The sequence below is a fragment of the Peromyscus californicus genome, unplaced genomic scaffold (genome assembly GCF_007827085.1).
Source record: "Peromyscus californicus insignis strain IS unplaced genomic scaffold, ASM782708v3 Scaffold_19__1_contigs__length_69161282, whole genome shotgun sequence".
Classification (NCBI taxonomy): Eukaryota; Metazoa; Chordata; class Mammalia; order Rodentia; family Cricetidae; genus Peromyscus; species Peromyscus californicus.
Genome location: NW_026294491.1, coordinates 52,322,599 through 52,338,429, shown reverse-complemented (window position 1 = coordinate 52,338,429; position 15,831 = coordinate 52,322,599). Strand labels below are relative to the sequence as shown.

The 15,831-nt window shown below is 41.1% G+C and overlaps 1 protein-coding gene across 2 annotated transcripts in view; it reads right to left on the bottom strand.

Moving 5' to 3' along the window:
- Kcnq5 (potassium voltage-gated channel subfamily Q member 5) overlaps positions 1–15,831 on the bottom strand; it is a 557,372-nt gene that overhangs the window by 84,728 nt on the left and 456,813 nt on the right. For both annotated transcript variants that reach the window (XM_052745346.1, XM_052745345.1), the window contains exons 6-7: positions 11,976–12,086; positions 4,018–4,113 (exon numbers count right to left, since the gene is read on the bottom strand). In XM_052745346.1, the coding sequence (XP_052601306.1) occupies positions 4,018–4,113; positions 11,976–12,086 (207 nt within the window). The remainder of the gene's footprint in view (positions 1–4,017; positions 4,114–11,975; positions 12,087–15,831) is intronic.

Below are 15,831 nucleotides of genomic sequence, written 5' to 3'. Positions count from 1 at the left end.
GGTGCTTCATCTGGTATAACTGGGCTTTAGCACAGTGATTGGCAGCCCCCCTTTAGGATGGCTGAGTGAGGACCAAGTTATTTCACTAAACAAAGCTAAAGCTTCAATATGCAGTTTGTTTTCTTTGGGAACAGTCAGCTTTATGGCAGGATAATCTTCCAGCCTTCCTCTCACTGTTCTGTCAGTTTATATAAAAAGTTCACGAAATTGTTGTTTTTGTTTTTACTCGACACAGAACAGGTTCAATTTCTCCAGAATAAGCCTCTATTATGTACCTCTGATGAATTTGTTGGTGCCTGCCCAGAAGCTCAGTAATACCTACGAAGGGCACAATGTTGATTTTTGAACCCTATCCCTGATCTACCCCAAGGCTCAGGGAACACTGAAGAAATGGGAGCAGAAAGGATGTAAGAGCCAGAAGATGGGGAGAAGGGATGTGAAATGCTGTCTTCTGGCCATGACATGACCGTTGCATAGAGCTCACAGTAGTCGTTATTACATATAAGAGATTAAAGTACTTAAAAATCCCAGCATGGATAGGTCAGGAAATCCTATTCCTTTTCTTTGGGTGGACAGCCATCATCCCAGTGGATGACCCAATCCTCAGGTGGACATATTGACAGCACCAACTGGACTCAGTGGGTTGTTAAAAAAAAGTTGGGAGGGAGATGTGTTGGTGGGGAACAGAACATTGTATACATGTACGAAATTTTGCAAAAAAAAGTAAAATAAAATGAAGAAGTATTGGATTTGGACTCAGACAGCAAGGATTTAGTCCTAGCTCTGACGAGGCTTATCTTGATGATCATGTGATACATTGTGTTGGAAGCACTCTGCAAGCTAAAAAAGACGCTGTGAGTCTTAGGCATTATTAATAAAAAGTTGTGACATTTGGGCAGGTATTCAGAGTGTTACTGAGAGCTGATTTCGTTTCCCAGACTGCTCCACTTGAAAAGTTAATTTAAATGAGTCACGCAAAAGATATTGACACAGCTAAGTTTGCTGTGAGCTTCTGGGCTTTGAAACTTTCTTTCTAAATCCTTGAGATGCTGGTTAATTTAGTTCTTTCACCAACCAAATGACAAAGCAATTTGAGCATCTCACTTGCCGTGGTGGAAAGAGTGTGGCTCAGCCTTAACACAAATGAAATTTACCTTTGATCTTGATGCTTTGTATATTCAGCAAACCGGCATGTGTATGTGGTAAGAAATGAAAGGATCAGCAAATGAAGCTTGCTTTTCAACCTACTTTATCCTTAAAAAGTCATATATAAATTGAAAAATAGACTTCCACAATGCCTAACTAAAGCCTACCCCCCGGATTCTGTTCAGAGACTATGTAAAGGAGATGCAATGGACAAATAAATGGATAGTATGTTATTCCTGTGCAGCATAAATAAATCAATTTCATTGAAATGAGGGGCATCTACTTTCTAAATGATCAAATTCAATTTTCGACTCCTGAAACTAAGCGTAGATTTTAAGGTATTCTTAAACATTTTAAGTCATGTAGTTTGTGCTCTTTTTTGTCACAAACACTTTGGAGTTTTAAGTAAAATTCATGATTTCACTCTATTATTACTTTCATTTTACAAGTTCACTTGCTAACCACAATATTCATTACATAATCAAGTTGCACGAAATGGAGCACAAGGCCTCTGAGCTAAGCTGTTCAGTTGACATCTGCACCTATTATGGGTTTTCTTACTTTGAAGAAAGACATATACTCCTCTTCTCTAATGCTTTGCTGCATGAAAAACAATTTGTTTTGAGGTTCAGTTGGAAACTGTTCCTCATGATTCAGTAGTTGATAAGGACACAGCAAATGGGAAAAGTCTTTGCTGTGATTCTTGGAGGTATGTCCAATCCAGCATGGCAGCTGACAGCCACTTAAAAGAACCGAACCTTCGATAAGTGTCTAGAAATCAGTTTTTAATCTTTAATTCACTTAGCTTTAAATAGCAACACGGAGCTAGTGGTTACAGCATTGGCAGCACAGCCCTGGATTGTTACAGTTGATGTACACAGGAGACTTCTACAAGGGTTTGCCTCTCAACAGAACAGCTCACTTCCAGGAGGTTTAATATCTGGAAGATGGTTTATTGGTTCTATCCATAAATAGGGCTTGTTGCTCAGTGGAGTTCCGGGAGCCCCTTGGACAAATTGTGCACTCACAAGTTGGAGAATTGTTCTATAGTGAAGGAAAACTGAGGGTAAAGATAGTAAAGAGAGAGAGAAAAAAACCCTATAGAAATCTGAAAGCATGTACATCAGTGAAGAATGCTCACAGATGAAAAGTGGTGAGTATTCTGTGTGCCTATAGGGTACACTTCTATCATTATGGGATTACTGTTTGGTTCCAGACTTTTTAATACTGGAGATTCAACCAAGGGACTCATACATATCAGGGAAATACTCATCATTAAACTACATTCCCAGCCCCTGGCCACCGAGCTTAAGCTCCTATTAATTTAGGGACCTTTTCTGCAAGAAAGTAATTTTACTGTTTTCATTTGTAATCTTTTAAAGACAGTTTTAACTATTTATTTTTATGTGTATGGGTGCCTTGCCTGAATGTGTGTCTGTGCACCACGTGGGTGTCTGGTGCCTTCAGAGGCCAGAGGAGGGTGTCAGGTTATTAAGACTATAGTTACAGGTAGACATGAACCATCATGGGGGTGCTGGGAAACAAGCCAGGGGGTTCTGGGAGAGCCCCCAGCACTCTTCCCTGCCGAGTCGTCTCTCCAGCCCTCATTTATTTATCTTTTAAAGCAGTGAAAAAATAGTGACTGTCAGTGATTTGCCTTGAAATTGCAGATGGTCCATTTCTTGTAAACAGTTGTAAAATAGTACTGTGTTTAAAACTAATGCCCTATTCAATCAGTAGATACAGATTTCCTTCAGGATATAAGTAAGTCACACCCCTCCCTTCCTAGTTCCATTTCTGTTGGAAGTAAGGCATGCCACAGACATAGGCAAAGGCTAATGGGATGGTTCACAATTGTTACAACCGAGTAGTTCAGCCACTCAAAGCTGCAATCTAAATTAAAGCAATGCGATTGCTACATCTGCCTGTAAACAGTTCTCCTAGTGCCTCCTATATGCATCCCAGCATCTTCAGGTTCAAAGCTTGGGGCTGCAGCTGCTTCTAAGGAAAAGAGATAACATGGGATTACAGGGCTATTGTGTTCATTGTGAAATGCTAACTTCACATCATTGACCTAGCAAAAAATACCTTGTGATTCTCAACTTGGTTCTGTTCCCAAAAGACATGGGAGACAGCCATACTCTCTACTACGCCACCAATGCAGTTAACAAAAACAGAAACAGAACAAAACAACATCAAAACCAAAACAAACTAACAAGGAAGTATAGACAGCAAAAAAGATAAATAGTTTAGGAAAATGCTGACACAAATCCTGGGCTATTGAAAAGAAAATGAAATGCTAGCACAAAACCAGTCTATTAGGAACTAGCTTCAAACAATATGCTTATTATTTAATACACTCTAATCTCTAATGCACTTCAGGCCATCTCCCTACAAGACATAAAAAGTAATTCCACAGACATGAAACCTCAGCATTCTAAACATGTCTGTTTTTCACAGCAGAAGCATCCAACAGGCTAGAGAAAGTCATGGGAATGTCAGGAATGATGCTGCATTCTGCTCCATCGCTTAATGACCAATTAAGTTTCACACAGTGATTCATAAAATATATTAGGTCCTTCCAGGAGTGACATGACCAGTAACCCCTGCACAGTGTTGGTGGTAATGGTTAATTAATCTGAACAACACATAGGCCATTTTCTGAAAAACATACTTTGTTGTTGTTGTTTGGGAAAGGGACAACACCTACTCAAATTCTAGGCTGTTCATTAAGGTTTGACTTCATTTTTTTTTTTTTAAGACATATCAGTAAGTAGCTCTAGGAAGCAATGAAGCATGGTAACTAGAAAATGACCCAACAAGAACTTCTGGAGACAGATGTTGCCATCTACCTATCATACTGACATTTACCTGAATGAGGTTGGCAGCTGGGTTCCTTCTTTTCTCAAAATGTTTCTGGCGGTGCTGTTCCTGTACTTTTAATGCAAAACCTGAGCCAAGAATGCCCTGGAACAAAATACAAAAAAAAAAATAAATAACATTTTAAAGATCTTTCAAATGAATCTATAAAAAAGACAAACACTATGTAATGTGTTGACAATATACACATTACTTATAAAAAGCAGTATTATCTCTGCTACAACACTGCCAGGTAGTAGCAAGCTGTTGGGTAATACTGCCCAAAGAGCATGACCCTTGTTCTGTAGTAAATCAACTGGACATTATCAATAATTGATTTCTGGTATCATAAGAAGCATCATACTTAGAAGTGATCATTAAATTCAAGCGAGTGGTTTTAAGTGATAGAATTTAGGGTCATAAACTCTGCTTTGGACTGGACTGGGGTTTAAATTTGGGAGCTTTAAAGTCTTGCTGCTGTAGACCTGGGACTACTGTTAGCACTGATAAGACACTGGGATTGTACATTCATCATATACCAAATTGGAAAAAATGGAGGAGAGGTTCACATCGATCCCAGTGGTAGCCCTTAAAGATAGGCTCTCCTCGGTTTTGGAGCTGGAGGTTTTGCCTGTCTGTATGCCAGAAACAGGAGCATGAGAGCTTGTCAAGCCTACTCACGTTTTCCTCTGTTTTAATCTGGCACTTTCAGCATGTCTTGCGTTTTTTGTTTGTTTGTTTTGATTTGGTTTTGGCTCACCTGTTTGGAATTTGGGGTTAGTGAGATTACTATCCCCTCCTCTGTTTATGTCAGTGTTGGGCTTGTTTTGTTCTTTTAAAGATTTATTTTGGATTAAATTATGTGTATGTGCATGAGTGTATGCAGCTAAGAGGATTTCAGAAGATGGAGTCAGTTCTCCTGGACCTGAAGATTGGAGTGGTTGCAAGCTGCTTACTGTGGGTGCTGGGGAACTGAATCCAGCCCTCTACAAGAATAGTGTGTGCTCTTAACTGCGGAGCCATCTCTAGATCCAGCTGTTCTGTTGTTGTTGCTAGTTTGATTTCCTATTGCTTATTATCTTTTTTTTTAATATTTTTGTTTTTCAAGACAGGGTTTCTTTGTGTAGTCCTGGCCGTCCTGGAACTAGCTCTGGAGACTAAGCTGGCCTCGAACTCACAGAGACCCTCCTGCCTCTATCTCCTGAGTGCTTGGATTCTAGTTCTTTGATGTTTGCCTCTCATTTCAGTTCGTTTAGGTCTGACATTTGTGAAATCAATGCCTTTTGTCTCAACCTTGGGTTCACATTCAGAGCTTGCTAAATTCAGTCTTTGTGTTCTTGACTTCACTAGTATGATACTGGGGACTCCACTGCTTTCCAGTCTGTGGGTTTTACTTGCTAGCTCTAAATTATGAGCCTTTTATTAAGCTTCAAGGAGTCAAACCCTTAGGTTAGAGATGGGTATCTTAAGCACCAAATCAGTATCTTCTGCAGGTAAGAAACGCCCAGCGCCACCCTTCCTCAGCTCAAAGGTGATACCTCCTGGAAAATGGTGTTTGTTTATCTCTAGAAGGTATTAAGTCTTGGCCACGTGACAACTTTGCTGAGCTATTTTGGGGCTCTAGATAACCTTTGACCTTTTCCTCTTATCTTGAGACTTCACAATTCTAAGCACATCGGGGACAATAACCAGACAGTAAGTAATGCAATCATGTTTAGAATACAGAATTGTGAAATAATACTATTTGCTACTAGTATGCAGAGTCCTCCTCTATTATTAATTAAGATAAATGACTGTGCCCTGAAACGAGCAATTAAATCATGGGTTCTGTTTTCTCTCTCTGCCTTCAGTGCAGGTCTTGGACTGTCTAATGTCTCCATCTCATACAGCTGTGATTACACAAGCTAAGCTTTGTAGAAAGTTGCTTTGTACAGTCGGTTTACAGATTTAAATAATATTTCTTGCACTTGCTATCACAATGTTCTCCTCTTCCAAATACTTTTTTTTGTTGTTGTTGTTAAATGAGGCTATGTGGGAAAGACTGACTGATTTTTCTTTTAACTTCATTTCCCATTGAGTATAAACACACAGGAGAGAACACAAAATATCTTTATAAAATGTAATATATATATATATATATATATATAGTGAATATTTGTGTATTACTTGCTCTGAACATAATTCAGATTGTTATAGACATTGGGTTAACAGCAATAGCTATCATTTTTGAGTACAATATATGGATAAGGGGGTTGAGAGTCACATCCCTTTTGAAAATGAATACAGGTCCTACAATTTAATATCTACAAAGCAAACTAAGATATACTGAAAATCACTTGGCATTGCTTGGAAACATATTTTAGTAGATGGCAGCTGTTTACTACACGTCTCTTGTGCCAGACTGTACATTATAGCAGTTATTAAGCCTGGTCTGCTCCCTGTCTCGTTATGTTTCTATTCCAACTTTTCTCTACCTCTATTCACATAAAGGCCAGTGTCTCTAAGCAGAAGTCTGTTAGGATTTATGCACACAGACGCACCCTGGCTTCATCTTTCAATGTGCACACCATCTCTTGAAATGCTGACAATAGGTACAAAACCTTTTTTTAATAAAATTTATTTATTCTATGTGTTTTTCCCATCATGTATCTTGATCTCATTCATTCCCTGTCCCTTTGTAGATGCAAAAATCTTACAAATTGCTTTTCATTAATTTTCTACATTAACAGGAATTAAAATTTTAGGTTTTAATATTTGACTCTAGGCCAATAAATGCTACATAAATACCAAGTGGGAAAAACATCTTGACAAAAATTTAAAATGTTTACCCCCCATATCATTCAACTTTAAGAAGCCCAATTTGTCCCCTCAACATGGGAACCAAGCAATATTGACTTTTAACATGCGTTTATATTTTGCTATCTATTTTTGTTTATATTTATTAACATTTGTAATATATTAAAATATATTACAATATATTTTTAATATTTGTAATATATTAACAAATATTGAGAAAATATTTGTTAATATTTTTAATGTTTGAGGATAGTGGCAAATGTGTGTTTGTGGAATTATTGACATTTTAAGTCAAACAGAACTAGTTGTTACATTGAACTTAAACCAGCTGGATATCTGAAGGAACTGATTCTTGATAAAGGCCAATTTCTTCATAATAAAAGTCACTTATAGCTAGGGTATTCATCAGGAGGAGGGAGCAAGACCAGCTTGTAACAAGGCTGCTGTGAAGAAGTGAGGTTGGTCTGCAGTGGTTTAGGAGCCTAGGACTGGAGGGAGCTGGAGAGGTGGGCTACAGTGGAGCTTGGGGTCAATGGCCTGTTAATCCTGTGAGGTACAACAGAGTCCTTCTGCTGTCAAGGTAAGACAGGAAACCATGGTCAGTTTCCTGGGTTGTGGGATCCCCAAAGAGGAAAGGCTCACAATCTTCTTCAACCTTTTCTTGGTGGTTTGAATAAGAATGGCCTCCATAGGCTCTTATATTTGAATGCTTAGTCATCAGGAAGTGGCACTACTCACAAGGGTTAAGGGGTGTGGCCTTGTTGGAGGAAGTGTGTCACTGGGGGTGGGCTTTGAGGTTTAAAAAGCCCATGCCAGGCTCAGACTCTTTTTTTCTGCTTGTGGATCAGGATGTCACTCTTAGCTACTATTCCTGGGCCACACTTAGCACCATGCTCCCTGCCACAATGATAATGGACTGACCCTTTGAAACTATAAGCAAGCCCCCAGTTAAATGCCTTCCTTTGTAAGAGTTGCCTTGGTCATGGTGTCTCTTCACAACAACAGTACAGACCAGTGACTAGGACAGAAGTCAGTACCAGGATAGTGAGTATTGCTGTGTCAGACCTGACCATGTTCTTCTGGGGAGGATTGTGAAAGGACTTGGAAACCCTGGCCTAGAAAATCCATTGAGTATTGAGAGCTCAATAAGCTTTTCTGCAGGAGCTTGGAAGATAAGAATGTTGAGAACAATGCAGATGATGGAGGCCTGGCTTATGAAGTTCAGAGGGAAGCAAAGACTCTATTGGGCTTTTTGTGTCAAGAATCTGTGGTGTCTGGTTAGCTGGAGCTGAAGATCAGCTGCGATTAACAAGAGACCAGAACCACTGAAGTCAAACCTTTGCTTTGCTGGGACAATGGATGCTGATCAGCTAGGGCTGAGAAATTAGCTGTGATTAAGAAGAGACCAGCATCCTTGAGGTGAAGTCTTCTGGGAAGTGTTTCCTCTGAGTCAACACACAGAAGCTGTGTTTCAGAGGCAGCCAAGGTTGTATCTCATCTTGGCAGCCGAATTTGGTAGTGTAAGAGTCACCCAGGGGGTCCTGGTTGTGAAGGCATGAAGAGAGAAGTCATAGAGAGCAGCTGAGGCTTGGCACTGTGTGACAGGGATGGAATCCCTGAAGAGAGCCCAGAAGAGGCTACTGGTGAAAGTGCAGCCCAGTTGTACCAAGGAACCCTGTGGGATATCCCACCAAGAACAGCAGCAGCAGTGGAGTGGAGCCAGCTGGAGCCTAGAAGACAAGCTGTGTGTGCTGCAGAGGGCAGAGCTGGAGAAGTGACCCAAGCCCTTTGGAGGAGCCCAGGTGACTGTGAGTGAATCCCAGACATTGGCTATTGAGTTCTTTACACAGTTACAGTTGGTTTTGCTGTGTTCAGATTGTGACTATGCCCTGGTTCTTCCCTCTGGAAGTTAAGAAAGCATTTTGTTTATTTTTGATTTTACAGGAGCCTACAGTTGAGAGACTTTGGATTTTAAAAGAAGAGACTGAAGTTTTAAAGTGTTTGAATTTGTAAGACTGTGGAACCTTTTAAGTTGGAAAATATTTTATATCGTGGTATCAATATTAATGTGGAATCTTGGGGATGAACAAGAAAGGGAAGGTTGTGGCTTAACAGTGATTTGTTTGTGTGTCAAGTTGACAAAGGGTCAATTGTGCTAAATAATTTTGTCAACTTAACACAAGCTAGAGTCACCTGAGAGGAGAGAACCTCAATTACTTATGTTTCTATAAGATGGGGTTATAGAGAAGCCTGTAGGGCATTTTCTTAATTAGTGATTGCTACGGAGTTCCCTGCCCATTATGTGTGGTGCTATCCCTGGGCTAGTAGTCCTGGGTTCTCTAAGAAAGGAGAGTTAGCAAGCATTGCCTTGCAGTGACCAAGGCAGTAAGCAGCATACCTCTGAAGCCTCTGCATGAACTCCTGCCTCCAGGCTTCTGTCCTCACTGCTTTTGATAATGAGCTGTTACATAGACTTGTGGGTGAAATAAACCCCGTCTTTCCCAACTTGCTTTTGGTCATGGTATTTCATCACAGCCATAGTCACACTAACTAAGACACTTTCCCAGCAAAATGCTGATGCATTCTCAAAATTTCAATCAGGCTGCACTGTTGGCTAGCAGGGAGGTATAGAGGACAAAATGACAACTCAGCACCTATGGTGAGAGCCCAGTAAAAGGCGTCACAGTAGCTGTTTCTTGGCATTGTTAGGAAATATTCTGTTTAATGCAAGCACATTTTACAGATTTCTAACATAGATTAGCTTAATTTGTACATTAAAATGGCAATCATTTTATTGGGAACATTTCCATGAATGACTACTTAGCCTCTGACCTGTAACCTTACACAACAACATAGTTTAACCTCCCTGGAATGGTTCAGAGTTTCCTTCTAGGATCTTAACATTTCACTGTGGAGAATTCAGAGGGCGCCTGACTCTAACTCTAACTGGCCTCCAGTCTTCCCACACTTTGAACACTTATCTCTGCTTGCTTATTGTAGATTTGCATTTCCTGCCCTGGCCGTTCGTCTTCCAACATCTGTTCCCATGCAGTATATGTAATGCTGGCCTCTATTGTCTATTTTAACAGTTCACTTATCTCTGTGACCTCAGGGTAAATATAAACATAAAACAGCAGGTATTTTGTGCCACTGCTTTTGGGGGAAGAAGCCCAAGACTTCATTTCAATCTTTCCAAAGGGATTTTCCTGCAGAGAGTCTGATGACTGATTCTTTCTCTGGTCTTTTCTGGATTGTTGGGGCAGCCATACGAGCTGACTTTGGGCTGGGAATGGGGACTCTGTAGAGTAGGCTAGAGCCAGTTCCAAGACAGCCAGGGACACACAGAGAAACCCTGTCTCCAAAAGCAAAACAAAACAAACAACAACAACAACAACGAAATGAGTTTACTTTGGATATGGGAAATTCTGCCCCATCTGTCTTACATTACCATTTTGCATCAGGAAACTTTTTGTTGTTGTTGTTGTTTTCAAGACAGGGTTTCTCTATGTAGCCCTGGCTGTCCAGGAACTCTCTGTAAACCAGGCTGGCCTTGAACTCAGAGACTTGCCTGCCTTTGCCTCCCAAGTGCTAGGATTAAAAGTGTGCACCAGCACATATTTTTATAGTCTTACAAATGAAGGAGAGTGTTTTGGTTTTCTTCATAGTAATCACTTGATTTACATTATCACATTATTTCATCCATTACTTATCTGGACTCAATAATTCTTCCTCCATTATTTCAATGAAGAAACATACTAAAAAAAAAAATCATTGAACTAAATTGTGTCTCCCCAAATTCATATGTTGCCTGTACTTCAGAATGTGACTTATTTGGAGATAGTGAGGTCCTCCCTAGAGGTATTCAGGTTAGGATGAGGTCATTAGGGTGGGCCCTAAGCATACAAGTGAGTCCCTATAAGATAAAGGAATTTAGATATAAATGTTGTAAAGACACATGAAGGGGATGGCCCTCTCTGCCTCAAGGATGGAGGCTTGGAACAGTACTCTCCTTCTCAAGGCTCTCAGAAGGGCCTCACCCCGCTAATGTCTGGGTTTGGATCTGCATCTCTAGCCTTCAAGAACTGTGAGAGTAGTTTCTATCTATTGTTGAGGACCCCCAGTCTTTGGTACCCTGCCTCAGCATTCCTAGCACAGTAAGTGACAAATGTAACTCAACCTGAGGTGCAACATCCAAGTCTGTGCGTAGTCTGGTCAGTCTCTTTGCCTTGGTTTTTGAATGGTATAGGCCTTAACCAGCTGGCTAGTCGAGAGTTGGACAGGACTGCCCTCTGAGGTCATTTACAATCAAAGAATAAACACTGGGAGCTGAAGTCGGGGGTACTGAAAATCCCCATCTGACCTCCATGTGCTCAGCTTTCTCCAGCCTGGGATCTCAGGTTTCCATTTGACAGAGGCTGCACATGGCATGGCCTGCTGCTGGGAACAAGGATGAGACTGTTTTCCTGAGGCGCCCCTGCTGAAGCTGGACTCTCACTCCTTACTGTTGACTGCCTGATGCCCAGCCTAGATGGAGGGGACAAAAGTGATGTCCGCAGGGCAAGAGGTAAATTGTAATGTCATGTCCGACTGCCTTTAAAGAAACAACAGGCTAAAACGACCAGAAAGTCCAGCTTCGTCCATTGAAGAAAAACTAATCAGAAGCTTGGAGGGAGATAAATGTGTTTTTCATTCTGACTAAATGCAGAAACTGCTCATTAAGAAAAAAAAAATCAATGCTGTGTGACACAGGAGTAAATCATCTGACACATTTACGACACTTAAGGTCAGATGCTTTTCATTCAAGTGTTTGGGAAAAGGAATGAACCCCTGTACACATCTGTCTTTTCCTTTGTGTACATTATAGGCCAAATTGCAGTAATTAGTTTAAATGAAGCTATCTTTAAACCTTTCTAAACATTTAAATTGTATTAGTGGCATGTTGGCTGAAATAATCTGAGTTATGTGTTTATACAGATCTAGCTGGTATGAAGACTCAGGTCCATATTCTGTCCATCATCTACCTGGATGCATTTAGAAAAGTCAACATTTTGGTCAGATCAACAGTATCAGTCAATGAGATAGACCATTGACTCAGAACACTGATGTGGGGAGGCTCCCTCCAGTAAGCCTTGAGGACCCAATTGAAGCTGCTTTCTTGTTGCAATGATACTCACAGCAGGAAGGGCAAAGAAAGAAATGCCAAGGAGTGCGAAGCCTGCAGAGAGCAATCTTCCCAGCCAAGTTAGGGGCGTTTTGTCTCCATAGCCAATGGTTGTCAGTGTGATCTAGAAACAAAGCCAATAGAACATCCAGCTTAAGTCTTTGAGAAGGAAGTTATGACCGAGGAACAGGAGGCAAAACAGCATTTCCAGTAAATCATCACCCAACAAGAAGTCTTGTTGGCACATTCTATTGCTGAGCTTTAATTTTCCATGACGCATAACAGAGCTTCTCTCTGCTCAAGGGAAGGAATAACCAGCATATTTGGTCCTCCCTTGTAATACAGTCTCCCGGATTGTCTAGGTGTACTCAAAGGAAACTTAATTTGGGTAAGATCATCATCACTAACATGGAAGAGAGAACTCTGTGGATTTATGAGTTAGTACCCCAAACAATGATTTATTCCAATTAAGACTGTTCATCACTGGCATTTTCTTAAAGCCTTATATATTCAAGATATGTTTTATGATTTGTAGTGGAACAGAAGCAGAAAGTATATTATATGGTTCGTGTCCTGAGACAATTATGACATAGTAAAGGAGCCATGACCTATGCAAACAACTGAAATAAATGTACAGGAATTCTAATGGGGGGCACGTGACCTGCTGAGTGGTTGGAAGGAATAGCTTGACGGGTCCAGCATGGATGATGAGGAGGCTTACCTGGGGATTGCCACCATATCGAAGGCTTTGAAGGATGTAACCATCCTTCTGGCTAACAGGCAGAAGTGATAAAGGGGATCTCCAGGGAAGGGAGTCACACAGTGAAGAGAAACACAGCAGACTTTGGAAAGTGTAAGCTGTTCAGCTGGACTGAAGGATGGTGGGTTTGAAAAGGAGCAGTGGCTTCTCGCTGTCAGCTCATTATACCTAGAATTTTCAGTGTATACACATATGTCCCTAAGCTTTTGTTAGATGCATCTTTGGCAACTATTGTAAATGACACTGTCTTAGCTTCTTAGCTTCTCTCTCTCTCCCTTCCTTTCTCTCCTTCTGCTTTTCTTTCTTCCTTCTCTCTCTCTCTCTCTCTCTCTCTCTCTCTCTCTCTCTCTCTCTCTGTTTCTTCTCTCTTTCTTCCCTTCCCTTTTCCTTCCTTCCTTCCTTTCTTCCTTCGTTCCTTCCTTCCTTCTTTCCTTCCTCCCTCTCTCCCTCCCTCCCTCCCTCCTCTGCCCCCCTCTCTCTTTTCTGAGACAGTGTCTTTCTATGTAGCTCTGTCTGTCCTGGAACTCACTATATAGACCAGACTGGCCTCAAAGTTACAGAGATCTTCCTGTCTCTGCCTCCTAGGATTAAAAGGGTATCCCAGCCTGAATTAGTTATTTGTTCTAACAAGTTTATGTGTGTGGGTGTGCATACAGGTGTGTGTGTGTGTGTGTGTGTGTGTGTGTGTGTGTGTGTGTGTGTGTGTGTGTGTGTGTGTGCCTGAGCATATATGGGTGTGTGGGTAGGTGTGTATGACCTGTAGTTTTTCAGTCACAAGATTGTGTTATCAATAAACAGTACATCTTTCATTTCTTCCTTTCTGATCTGACTGCCTTTTATTTCTTTCTCTACCTAATTCCCCTGGAAAGGACTTCCCATACTCACTCTCTCTCTCTCTCTCTCTCTCTCTCTCTCTTAAAAAATAAGTTTTAAAAATATTTATTTTTAAATGTGTGTGGGCAGACAGGTGGGGGGTGGTGGGTGCACCACATTCAAGTAGAGGTCAGAGGACAACTTGCTGAAGTTGATTTTCTCCTTCTACCACGTGAGTCCCCGGAGTCAAACTCACATTGTCCTGCTTGGCGGCAAGTTCTTTTATATGCTGAACCATCTAATTGGCCTCCAGTGCACTACTATTTTTTTTTAATAATAAAAAAGGATTTTAGTTTAACTAGGTGTGTATTCACGTGCTTGGGTATATGCTAGTGAGTGCAGTGCCAACAGAGGCCAGAGGCTGTGGCTCCCTTCCAGGCTGGAGTCATGAGTGGTTGGGAGTCACCTGATGTGGGTGCTCGAAACTGAATTTGGGTCCTCTGGAAGAGCAGTAAACTCTCTTAGTCATTGAACCATCACTCCAATAATTTTTCTGCATATAATATGGTGATCTGAAATAAGTTGGGCGTGAAAAGACAAACACCACATGATTTTTTCCTTTTTAAAATTCTTTTATTTTTGAGATTATAATATGATCATGTCACTTCCCCTTCCTTTTTCTCCCTCCAGACTCTCCCACGAACCTTCCTTGCTCTCTTTTGAATTCATAGCCTCTTTTCTCTTTTTCATTAATTGTTGCCACACACACACACACACATACACACACACTCCTACATATGTAAGTACAATCTGCTCGGTCTGTATGAAGTTACTTGTATGTGTGTTTCTAGGGCTGACTCGGTATTGGATAACTAGTTGGGGTGCTCTTCTCTGGGGGAGACCATTTCCCCCGCTTTCAGCATTCCTTAGTCAACTGTAGTTCTTTCTGTAGGGTGGAGGCCTCTTGGGCTTTCTCCTACCGCTTTGGCCTGTCTTTTTACATATGCCGTCCTTGTTCATCTCACGCTTAGGCAGTTGTGTTGGTAAGACGTTATAGATGTAGCTTCTGGCTTTCCTAGCTTTCACAGTCTCACACAAATTCCTTGGTCCTCTGGCTCTTACAGTCTTTCCACGTCCTCTTCTGCGATGCTCCCTGTGAAACCCCGGTATATTCCTTCCCATGGTAATCAGCGACCCCGTTGTCCATCCAGTTGCTCACGTCAGAAGCCTTAGGCTCATCCCAATTATTCCTCCTTATTTCTCCCTTCACTGGACCTATCAGCAAATCCTGTTGATTCTGTGTCCAACGCGACAAAATCATCCCAATCTTCTGTCATCACTGGGACCTCGGCCGGCCAGGTTGCTATACTAGTTTCTACCTTCTCTGTTGGCTTTTATTTCTCTTTTCCTAATTCTTTCACCATTTTCCTAAAATGGATGTCATTTTCTCACTCCTCTCGAATAAAATATTTCAATGGTTGTCTATTTGAGTTCGGAAAAGGTCCTGTCTCCTGACCATGGTTATATGATCTTGTCTCTGCAGAGGTCATACTGCTTTCGAATTTGCTTGGTATATTTTAATCATGGCATTCCAGCCCCTGGAACAAGCGAGAATAATTTTTTTTTGACTCAAGCGAGCCCAGGTAGCCTTTTTCACACATGCTGTCCTATTAGTGAAAATAAATCTTTAACTAATCTTCCTGGGGCTCCTTACTGTCTTTGATGTCTTCTCTCAAATATTCCTTCACAGAGGAAGACTTCACTCTGTCTACAATAGAGTCTCTTGTTTCATTATATGCCAGCTACTTACCGCCTGCCTCCCTCCCTCCCTCCCTCAATCTATCCCTCCCTCTCTCCCTTCCTTCCTTCCTTCCTTCCTTCCTTCCTTCCTTCCTTCCTTCCTTCCTTCCTTCCTTCTTTCCTTTCTTCCTTATTGCTTTATTATCTTCTCTCCTCCCTTCTGCTACAGGGTCTTGTTCCATCAATATCTGGCTACCTTCAAATTTGCAATCTTTCTGCTTCTGTGTCCCAAGTGATAGGATTACAACAGAGACTCACCAAGACTGCCTGTGCACCTTATTTTAGGATAGTACTTGTAACAAGTGGTAGTAGTTTGCTAGTATTTATAACAAGTGCTGTGACTTGCTTTGGGGAAGGGCTCCTATTTCTTTACAAGAAGGAGTAAATATGACATGCTTTTCAATGTATTCCTAACATCTAGCGTGACGCTTGCTACCAATACGGGAGAACTCAGTACTTAGAAAATAATTGGATCCTTTCAAGATTATTGGCAAGA